At 41.0% G+C, this 12,500-nt stretch overlaps 1 protein-coding gene across 3 annotated transcripts in view; it reads left to right on the top strand.

The window, feature by feature from the left end:
* LOC122253935 (AT-rich interactive domain-containing protein 3B) overlaps positions 1-12,500 on the top strand; it is a 286,582-nt gene that overhangs the window by 66,773 nt on the left and 207,309 nt on the right. For 2 of the 3 annotated variants that reach the window (XM_086534364.1, XM_086534363.1), the window contains exon 4: positions 7,181-7,228. The exons of the other annotated variant lie outside the window; for it this stretch is intronic. In XM_086534364.1, coding sequence (XP_086390490.1) covers positions 7,181-7,228 — 48 coding nt within the window. The remainder of the gene's footprint in view (positions 1-7,180; positions 7,229-12,500) is intronic. 3 annotated transcript variants of the gene reach the window in all.

Raw genomic sequence — 12,500 nt, 5'->3', positions numbered from 1 at the left:
TATCGATGCTGTGCGTGTGCCGTCTGCCCGCCCGCTCACCCGCCCGTCCAACCCTCTCCGGCCTCGGCTGGCCTTAATTACGAAGTGGCAACTCAACCAACCGCTCCGTGTCATTTGGGGCAACCGCGCCGCTCTTGCTTGGGGAAGGGGGGGTGTGAGTTATGTGTAACTTATGTATGTGTGTGTGTGTGTGTGTCTGTGTCTGTGTGTTTATGTATATTAATATTTGTAAATATAGTAAATATATATATATATATATATATATATATATATATATATATATGTGTGTGTGTGTGTGTGTGTGTGTGTGTTTTGTATATATATTATATATATATATATATATATATTAATATATCTATGTAAATTTATATATGCACTCAAACACACCACACACCACCATATGATATATATGATGCTATATGTGATGTATATGTAATTTATATATATATATATATATATATAATATATATCACATATATATATATATATATATATATATGTGTGTGTGTTGTGTGTTTGTGTGCTGTGTGGGGTGTATTGTGTGTGTGTGTGGTAATACACACATACACACACAGATTGTACATGTATATATGAATATGTATATGGGTGTATATAATATATAACTAAATATATATATATAATATCTAGAGAGAGAGAGAGAGAGAGCGATTAAGAGGAGAGAGAGAGAGAGAGCAGCGGGGAGAGGAGCGATCGAGAGACATGGGACGAGGAATCGGAGAGTGGAGAGAGACGGGGGGGAATGAGAGAGAGAGTAGAGAGGAGACGGACCGGTTGTGAGTGGACGAGGGAGAGATAGAGGGGGAGGGGAGAGAGAGAGAGAGAGATAAAAAGACAAAGAGAGAGAGAGAGATAAAAAGACAAAGAGAGAGAGAGAAAGAAAGATAAAAAGAGAAAAAAGAGAGAGAGAGAGGGTCACCAAGGGGACATCAGTCAAGGAATGACCTCTGACCTGCACCTCGACCTGACCACCTCGCGTCTCCTTGAGCGAAAGACGGAGAAAGAAAACAGCAACATTTCGTCGTTGCAGAAGAATGAACCGAGTGGCTTTCAACTATGATTCTGAAGGAGGAGAGATCATGGTGACGCATGACACTATGATCTGTGCACCATGATGAGCGTGATGGTGTCATGAGGGGGGGAGGGGGATCCTGAGAATCATCTTGTTTTAGAGGCATTCAGTAGGGGAGGGAATTGGGGGGAGGGGGAGAGATGGGGGGGGGAGGGGGGTTTGGGGGGGGGGGGGTAGGATGTGCTTAAGGATCGTATGGCAGAATCGGTTGCATTGTCCTCTTAGATGTTGCATCGTGGAGGAGAGAAATAGGATGAGAAGGATGGTGACGAGAACATAAAAAGAAAGAAAGAAAAAAAATACTTGATGATTATCGTCTAGTCGGAGGAAGAAGCGAAGATGTCTGGAATGGGCGCGTGCCAAGATCCTTTGCAATTGCCTCTGGTGTGTTGCATCGGATAGCACTGCAGGACAAGGGAAGGATTGCAACGGAGGGAGCCGGGTGGTGTAGCGGCGCGAGCGGGTCGGGCGAGAGAGCGAGCGGGCGTGCGTGTGTGGCGGCGTCGGCGGGCGGCGCAGTACGGGCGAGGAGAGATGTGACGTCGGCGGATCCTACTACTCAGATTAAGGAACGGCGGGAGTCCGACAAATTATCCCCCGCGCACTATATCATGCTCTATCAAAACCCTGCTTCATACCACCTGCTGTTCAACCGCCGCATTCCATTCACACCACCTGCGGCACGAACCACCTGTGCCTGCCTCTCCACTTCATTGACGCGACGAGGGAAAGGAGGAGTGGGGAATTGATGGACTTATAAACTGCCCTTCAACGGGGTGCCGGGGGGGGAGGGGAGGGGAGGGGAGGGAGGAAGGGGGAGACAGGAGACATCAGAGAGGGAGGAGAGGGAGATGAGTAAGAGAGTAAGATAGGGGGAGGGGGAGGGGCAGGGGAGCACCAGGAGGGAGACAGGAGACATCAGAGAGGGAGATGAGTAAGAGAGTAGGAGGGGGAGGGGGGAGGGGAGAGGGAGCACCAGGAGGGAGAGGGGGTCCTGGTGGCAATGAACGAGATTCGAAGGACGAGGCGAGTCCGTAAGACTGCTTGCTTGCTTGCTTACTTGCTTGCTTGTGAGTTAGGAGAGAGTCCTTTTAAAAGATGAAAGATGATGGTGTGAGAGTGTGAATGATCGGGGGGGGGGGGTGATGCTGTGATGATAGGGATGCTGGAGATGCGACGTGCATGATGGAGTCTGAAGCTTTGGTTTGAGAGGAAGAAAGGCACAGCGGGATGGAAATAGATGATGGATGAATATATATTGATGGAAAATTGTTCTATAAAGTAGTGTGCGGTGTGAGACAAAAGGGATGTTGCAAATTTGATGTATCGATGGTATTAAATAATGATGATGAATAAACATGTCCAATATACTTATCATGACGTTAATGATAATAATTACAGTGTGAGTTAAGTGATAATGGTGATGATGATGAGGATAATGATAATCATGATAATAATGATGATAATCATAATGAAACTATCATTATTGATAATAATATTACTGATAATGATAATAGTTATTATTATGTTTACCGTTTCTGTTGTTATTGTAACAACAAAAAATACAACAATAACAGTAACAATCATGATAAGAATAACGATGATAATGAAGGCAATAATGATAATAACAACAATAACAACAGCAATAATAACAATAGAACAAAAAAGCAACAACAATAGCCGATCGACTTCGATAGATACCAACAACACCGATACCAGCAAAATGAAGACGCATCCAGATCTTCATTTGATACCAAGGCGATGCGAAAACCACCGATAATACTGAAGAAAAAAAAGAAGAAGAAAAAAGAGGGAAAAAAAGAAGAAAAAAGGGGGGGAAAAAAGAAGAAGAAATAATTAAGACCCTCTTGAACTTCAACTTCGGAAACCAGTCTATCGAGAAACTTGTCACGTACGCAGCCAGCGGTGAAAGAAAATTGAAGAAAAAAAAATAAGGGGGTAGGGGACTGGGGGAGGGGGAGGGGGATATTACACTGCTGACGAAGATGCAACTGCTGTCACATCAGAAGTGCGATTAATACAAAAAGGGATTCTGGCGACTGATTGGATGGTGTGGACTCAGAGGTGTGTGTGTGTGTGTTGTGTGTGTGTGTGTGTGTGTGTGTGTGTGTGTGTGTACAGGCGTTGGATATCTTTTGTTGGAATCTTTCGCTGTGGAGGTGTCGTGTTGGATGTGGGCGGTTGTCTTTTATGTATATATATATATATATATATATATATATATATATATATATATATGTGTGTGTGTGTGTGTGTGTGTGTGTGTGTGTGTGTGTGTATGTATATATATTGATATGTATATGTATAAATATGGATATAAATATATTCGTTTTTTTTTATAATATGTATTAAGAAAAACTAGGATTAGATTTTATGTTGAACGGAACTGTATGTATACGATTAGTACACAGAGAGAGAGAGAGAAGAGAAGAGAAGAGACAGATAAGCAGATAGATATGCACACACACACATACACACAAACACAGAAGAGAGAAAAAAAAAATGTATATCTAAAACCCAATCCAATACACGTTCTTGGATTCACAAAACATGAACTCAAATCAGATACGATTTTACTAAGTCTACTCTTAAAAAACAGTTACATTTAATAAGTTCGGAACACGCAAGAATATGTTTATTTTTTTGAGAAGCAACCCAAAAAGAGAGGAGAGAATATAATAATTGACTCAAACACAACGAGCCACTTCTGTAAACATAAAATCGTGTAAAACTGTTCGACTGATTCACGTCTTGCGACACACACATATATTATATATATATATATATATATATGCTATTTATATATTGAATAATATATATATATATATATATATATATATATAATATATACATATACATATATATAATAAATAATATATATATTACAAATATATATATATAAATACGTTATTGCATTCTACCATCTTTCTCATAAATATATATATATATATATATATATATATATATATATATATATATATTATATATATAATATATATATAATCTAATATATTATATATATATATATATTTATTATATATATATATATACACATACACATCACTCATACACAAGCACCGACACATACACACTCTCTCTCTCTCTCACACACATACACATACACGCTCTCTCCCATCCTCTCTCTCCCTTCCTCCCTCCCATATGCACACACACACACAAATACAAACACAAACACAAGAAAACAAACAACGAACGACTACACCTCCTGCAATTGGTAGTCCCCACCGTGTCGTAGTCACCAACATAGACATGTTTGTAGACGTAGGCAGAGTAGCCCTTGGCCCCGACCAGAGGTGATGACCCGTGCCATAATATGGTGTTAATGGGTTATCGGTTGAGCCAAGGCACCGTGACCTCTTGGGAACCGACCTGACCTGATTACCAGCATCTTCCTTCCTCAGGACGCTAACATGTCTAAACACGATTAGGCTTGATCTCCCCACAGGCTCGTAGATAAGGAGATAGGGATGCTGGGGACGGAATGATGCTGGGATTAAGAGGTCTGTGTTGGGGGCTTGGGTGATGAGAGCAGAGAGGGGGTTGTGACGGGTTCTTAATCTTGCTTTTTCTTTCTACTCTTCTCTTTTCTTCTCTTTTCTGCTCTGCTCTGTTCTATCGGGATTATCTGCCTTTCTTTGTTTTTCTTCCTTTCTCGCTCCCCACTCTCTCTTTTTCTCTTTCTTTCTTTCTCTCACTCTCTCTCTCCCGCCCTCTCTTTCTCTCTTTCCCTCTCCTTCCCCCCTCTCCTTCCTTCCCTCCCTTCCTCCCTCCTTCCCTCCCTCCCTCCCTCCCTCCCTACCTCCCTTCCTCCTTCCCTCCCTTCCTCCCTCCTTCCCTCCCTCCCTCCTTCCCTCCCTCCTTCCCTCCCTCCCTCTACCTCTCCCCCTCTCCCTCCTTCCCTTCCTCCCTGCCTCCCTCTCACTTAAAGCAGAATGCAGACACAATTTCGGGGTACACAGCAGCGCTAACTTATCTCGCGTTAATTACCCTATTTTAGGAAGACCTCAAAGTAAACCCTAATTATGAACGTGCAGCTGACTCCATTAAAGAATGCATGAAAGGTGTGTGCGTATGCGTGTGTGTTTGTAATGCAATCATGCGATTTCGAAGGTATGCATAAGTGCTAGTCTGCATTTTGCAGTGTAAACATTTTCCCATCCCCCACCCTTACTAAACTAACATACTAATATATTCTCTCATGCACAACGTTTGTATGAAAAAGGATACCGCCATGCACAGTACACGCACGGGGCCTCGCAAGAAAGCAAACACACTATGTGCACAGATGATACATTTACAAGATCTTACCCACGTACCACATACACACACACACACACACACACACACACACACACACACACACACAGGACACACACACACAGGACACACACACAAGACACACACACACACACGCACACACATACACACACACACACACACACACATACACACACACACACACATACACACACACACACGCAACGAGCAGAGCATAGCGTGTCGCGAGGCCATCAGAAGCGTAACACCGGCCTCCTCTATCAAGCGGTATTGACCAGCTGATCTCGCGCGGACGTCACAGCCTCCAGTGTTATTTATGGACTTGATTAACTCCATCGCGATCCGTTCCGTCATCTTGTTATCTCGCCTTTCTATGCCATTAGGTCTCATCTCATCTTTTCGTATCTGATCTTATCCTTTTCTATCCTGTTCTATCTCATTCCATGCCATCCTATCCAATTCTATCTTTTTTCATCCTATTCTATTCTATTTCATCCTATCTCATCTTATGCTATCCCATACTATCCTGTTCCATCCTATTCTATCCGATCCTATCCTATTCTATCTCATTCTATGCCATCCTATCCTATCCTATCCTGTCCTATCTCATTCTGTCCTATTCTATCCCATCCTGTCCTATCTCATTTTATCCCATCCTATCCTATCCCACCCCATCCTATCCTATCCCATCCCATCCCATCCTATCTCATCCCATCCCGTCTCATCCTATCCTATCCTATCCCCCGGTCTGTCTGTTTGGCTCGGCTGGTCCCGGTTGTCTGTGTTTGTCTATTGATTTTAGCCGGTCGACGATGGTCAACTTGCCTGGTGGAGAGACTGGTTGGATGGATGGATGGATAGGTAGAGAAACGGATGGATGGATGGATAGATAGAGAGCCAGAGGGATAGACAGAGAGACAGGTAGACGGTCGGATGGGCAGAGAGACAGATGGTCAGGTGGACAGACAGACAGACAGACAGACGATTAGACGGATACACAGATACACTGATAGAACTGATAGATATACACACGCACACACATACACGCACACACACACAGACTAACACACACACACACACACAAACGGAAGAACAAACAGACACAAAATAGGCTTTCAATCCGAATAGAGTGTATATGAAAAATGGTATGGTACTTTTCTCTCACTGAGACTCCCCAATTAGCATAAATTTGATAACACTTAGAAACATAACTAAGATTAATATAAAAATGATAGATGGATAAAGGAATAAAAAGATGAATTGAAATGAATGAGAAATAGAAAAAAAATATGAAAAGATTACCATGTTAAGAAATATGATACGAAATTGAATCAGTGTAATATGCAAATATAATTCGAAATAAGGAAAATGGAATGACAAATGATTATCTGTCTTTTAAATCCAGAACATACTCGTTTTTTTATCATTAAGAGAGAATCGTTTTAGATGATTAGTTATGTATTTACGTATATATTTTTTAATGAATTATTACCGATCAATATTTGCATGAAAAGTTTTGCATATGTTGATGATGTGTATTTACTTTTTGTTTGTGAATTATTACAATATTTACATAATTTTTTGATGGATTTTGAATGATATATAGTTACATGATTTTAGTTTCAATGAATTATCAACGATACACATGTACCTGTTTTTTTTTAAATGAATTATTAACGGTATATCTACTTTTTTTAAGTGAATTACATATATATTTACTGGAAGGATTTTTAAGTAATTTATTGATATTTGTTTTTTTTTTCTTTACAGGTACGAGAACCAACGAAGCACTCGTCCTTTGAAGAGGAAAAACGAAAGGTAGGAGATTGAAATCGCTTTTGTGAACTTAGATATATATATATATATATATATATATATATATATATATATATATATATATATATAATTTTTAGTTCCATATTTGTTTTTATATATTTACGTTTATATATATATATATATATATATATTATATATATATATATATATATATATATATATATATGTATGTGTGTGTGTGTGTGTGTGTATGTTTATATATATATACATATTGTGTTACATTATACATTATACACACATATTATATATATATATATATAAATATATATATATATATATATATATATATATATATATATGTATATATATATGTATATATATATATATTATCATATGTCTCACTCTCTATCTATCCATCTTTCTATCTATCCATCTATCTCCCTCTCTCTCTATTTCCCTTTTCCTCTCTCCCCCCTCCCCCCCCCCCCCCCCCCCCCCCTCTCTTTCTCTGTCTCTCTTTCCTTCCCTCTCTTCCTTCTCTTCCTCTAACTCACCCTCCCTCCCTCTCTACCTCTCCCTCTCTCTCCTTCCCTCTCTCCCTCACTCTCTCCCTCCCTCCCTCTCTCCCTCTACCTCCCCCTCATTCTCTCCCTCACCCTCTCCCTTACTCTCTCCCTCTCCCTCACCCTCTCCCTCACTCTCTCCCTCACCCTCTCCCTCACTCTCTCCCCCACCTCTAATTCACCCCCTTTTCCTCTCTCCCTCTCTCCCACCTTTAACTCACCCCTTCTCCCTCTCCCTCTCCCTCACTCTCTCTCCTTCCCTCACCCTCTCTCCCCTCTGGTCCGTCAGTCTCAATGTCCATCTGTCTTTCCACGAACATGTTCACTTTTCACACATGTCAGAAAAGTATATCATATATTTTGATATATTTTCGTACACTCACTCAGCCCACAACTCCAGCCGAGTTATATGTCGGTAGCATTGTTATGGTGTATAGTGCATTGCATAGTACATATCACAGTAGCCTTTCACGAGACGAAAGTGCACAGTAGAAGATTTTGTTTTTCATTTTTTTCATTTCGTTTTTTCCCTTAGGTTTTATTTTTGCTTCTTTTGATGCATTTATGGTTTATGATTTTTTGGTTTGTGATAGATTTATTTATACTTTTTTCCCCTTCGTTATGTATTTATGATACATTTTTTCCCTTATGATACTCTATGAGACATTTTTTTCCTCGTGATACAATTATGATACATCTTTTTCCCCCTCTCGCCTCTCCCCCCACCCTTACCCCCCCCCCCTTTAGGAAAGCCCCCACACACCAGTTTCCTCGAGGCATTCCCATTATTTGTATATATTCTGTGTGTATGGCATTTATGGCATTGTCAATAACTGCATATTTTGGTTTATTGGTTTATCGTGGGCGTGGGCGTGGGGGGGGGAGTGGATTTCGGTTTATTGGTTCATCGTGGGCGTGTGTAGGGGGAGTGGGGAGTGGATTTCGGTTTATTGGTTCATAGTGGGCGTGCGTGGGGGGAGTGGGTGGTGGATTTCGGTTTATTGGTTCATCGTGGGCGCGTGTGGTTGGGGGAGTTGGGGGTGGATTTCGGTTTATTGGTACATCGTGGGCGTGTGTGGGGGGTGGGGGGAGTGGATTTCGGTTTATTGGTTTATCGTGGGCGTGTGGGAGGGGGGGGAGGGGGGGGTGGATTTCGGTTTATTGGTTTATCGTGGGCGTGTGTGTGTGGGGGGGGGGAGTGGGGAGTGGATTTCGGTTTATTGGTTCATCGTGGGCGTGTGTGGGGGGGGGGGGGGGGTGGTGGGGGGGATTTCGGTTTATTGGTTCATCGTGGGCGTGTGGGGGGGGAGTGGGGAGTGGATTTCGGTTTATTGGTTCATCGTGGGCGTGTGGGTGGGGGGGGGGGAGTGAGGAGTGGATTTCGGTTTATTGGTTCATCGTGGACGTGTTTGGAGGGGGGGGGGAGTGGATTTCGGTTTATTGGTTCATCGTGGGCGTGTGTGGGGGGGAGTGGGGAGTGGATTTCGGTTTATTGGTTTATCGTGGGCGTGTGGGGGGGAGTGGGGAGTGGATTTCGGTTTATTGATACATCGTGGGCGTGTGTGGGGGGGAGTGGGGAGTGGATTTCGGTTTATTGGTTTATCGTGGGCGTGTGGGGGGGAGTGGGGAGTGGGGAGTGTATTTCGGTTTATTGGTTCATCGTGGGCGTGTGTGGGGGGAGGAAGTGGGGAGTGGATTTCGGTTTATTGGTTCATCGTGGGCGTGTGTGGGGGGTGGTGGGAGTGGGGAGTGGATTTCGGTTTATTGGTTCATCGTGGGCGTGTGTGGGGGGGAGTGGGGAGTGAATTTCGGTTTATTGGTTCATCGTGGGCGTGTGTGGGGGGAGTGGGGAGTGGGGAGTGGATTTCGGTTTATTGGTTTATCGTGGGCGTGTGTGGTGGGGGGAGTGGGGGTGGTGGAGTGGTGATGGTGGGGGGGCATTAAGAATGCTCTTTTGATGGATGGGTTATGATGGAAATGTGAAGGAAATATTGTGCGAATCGGCAGTATTTGGTTCAGTAAATTCTCCGGGTTAATTAATGTGCAGTAATTAACGACTTGGCAACTCCAATAAGCTGTTGTTCCGAACGTGCATTTTTTTTTTTTTTTTTTTTACAGTTTTTCTTTTAAACTAGAAATTCTTTTTTTTCGATCTTTTTGTTTTAGACTAGATATTTTTTTTTAGTTCTCTCTCATCCCTTTAAACTCGAAATTCATAAAGTTTTTTTTCACTTTTTTTCTCTCTCTTTTCATTATTTTATTTAATGATGATCTCTCTATATATTTATTTCATAACAGGCTTTCTTATACATACACACACACACACACACACACACACACACACATATATATTATATATATATATATATATATATATATATATATATATATATATATATTTACATGTGTATGTGTGTGTGTGTGTGTGTGTGTGTGTGTGTGTGTGTGTGTGTGTGCGTGTGTGTATGTATATATATATATTTTTTTTTATTTGTGCAACTGCCGTAGAATTTGCATCACGTTTATCATTCATAATAGTATTATTTTACTAGTTATAGTTTACTGCTTTACCCTTGTGTATGTCCGGACACATACACGGTACATATCTAAGCATTGTCTGTTGAAAGCAAACTACTTTTGTTTTCATTGCAATAGTTGCATCCATGACCTTGTAGGAGTCTTATCCCGTTGCAAAGATTGCATTCCTATCATTGAAAAGATCGTGTCCTTTGTAGCGGCCCCGTTGCAAGGACAAATATCCCTGATATTGTAGAGTTATTACTTGGCATTGCAAGGGTGGGTATTCCAGTACTTATTGCAAGATATCTATCCCTGGCACTGTCTCTATTGTATGAGCGTATCTGTAGCATTGCAAGGGCGGGTATTGCAGGCACTGGCACCGTTACACCCTTTGACAATGTCCTGATGCCAAGTCTCTATTGCAAGAACCATTTCCTCAGCATTGCAAGCATTTACACCCCTTGACAGTGTCCCGAGGTAATGTTCGTGGCGCCGTTTGGTAGCCTACCGTTTTATTTTTTTTATCCCCCCCCCATCCCCACCCCCCTCCCGGCTGCGTCTGCCGAGAGGAAGACAAATCACCTACAGTAAAATTGGTATTCCTGATGGATCTTGGTAATTAACGCGCCCCAGATTAATTGTCGTTAGGAGGGGAATGTATTTACCATATTTGTTAGCGAGATTATTGTAACCCTTGCTCTTGTTCGTTCGTACGGTCGTCGGGGCGGGGGCGTCGGTGGAACAGCAACAACACTTGGCTGTTCGAGGGAAGGGAGGTTCTTAAGTCGGTGTGTGTGAATGTTGTTGGATTTTAATGATAGTTGTTAGGATAAGTAGGTTTTGATTTTTTTTTATAGGGATGAGAGTCTCTGAGAAAAGTGATTGTTGAGGAAAAAAAACAAACGATATTTGACATTTAAAGAAGAGAAAACGATGCTTTCTTTTATTAAAGGAGAATTTTATTTTTAAATTGGATTATATATTTTTTTTTTTATCTCGCGAAATTAAGTGTTAGAATAATATTACAAACCCGAGTGTTACATATTACTTTTAGGGTATGGTGCATCTACGACAGCTGATGATAAAGGCATATAATTAATTCAATTGAAGTATAATTAATTCAATTCAGTAGATATAATAAGGTGTAATTAATGTATGAATCAAAGTATGTGTTTCTCTTTATCTTAGAACGTGCAATTGTGGTAAGATAAGACTATATCATTAACATTATTTTATATGCAATACCGTACTTACTATCAACTCGAAGACATTCTGTTTCTTTTGCAACTGAACAAGCGATATTGCAATAGTGAAGATGTGGATTGAAGAAAAAGGAAAATGAAGAAGTAAATGCGAAATTAATGAATAACGAATTAGTAAATACGAAAAAAAGGAATGACGAATAAGTAATAACGAGAAAAAGGAAAATGAAGAAGTAAATGCGGAATTAATGAATAACGAATTAGTAAATACGATAAAAAAAGGAATAACGAATAAGTAATAACAAGAAAAGGGAATGACGAATAAGTAAATACGAGAAAAGGGAATCACGAATGAGTAAATACGGACAAAAGTAAATAACGAATAAGTAAATACGAGAAAGTGAATAACGAATGAGTAAATACGAAAAACCTAAATAACAAATAAGTAAGTACGAGTAAGTGAATAACGAATGAATAAATACAAAAAAAAGTAAATAACGAATTAGTAAACACGAAAAATATGAATAACAAATGAGTAAATATAGAACAAGATAAAGATAATTAATATAAATCAGATAAGGACGAGGATGTATGGTGAAGTATAGTGACGATAAGAATAAAAATAAAATCATTTCTCTCCTCTTTTTAGGGAGATGATTTGTGAGGGAAGGAGACGCGCTAAGAATGAGGAGAGTGATTCAAGGAAGTGAATAATGAGGCTAAATTGAGGATATGAGAGGACGTAAGGGGAGAGGGGATGGGAGGGGGAGTAGGAGAAGGGAGAAGAGGGGAGGGGGAGTAGGAGGAGCAGGGAGAAGAGAGGAGTGGGAGAAGAGAGAAGAGGGGAGAAGAGAGAAGAGAGGAGAGGAGCGGGGAGTAGGAGGAGGAGGAGGAAGAGGAGGAGGGGGAAGCACCAGGAACATTTATCACCGCACGTGTAACGCCGCGCGAAAATTAATTGTTACTAGGGTGAGGCGAATATGTATATATATATATTTTTTTTTTTCTCTCTCTCTTTTTTTTCTGTGC

Source organism: Penaeus japonicus, unplaced genomic scaffold, assembly GCF_977035675.1.
Source record: "Penaeus japonicus unplaced genomic scaffold, GWHDUDI00000001_assembly GWHDUDI00000041, whole genome shotgun sequence".
Classification (NCBI taxonomy): Eukaryota; Metazoa; Arthropoda; class Malacostraca; order Decapoda; family Penaeidae; genus Penaeus; species Penaeus japonicus.
Note: the sequence above shows the minus strand (reverse complement) of the source record. Positions and strands in the feature narration are given on the sequence as shown.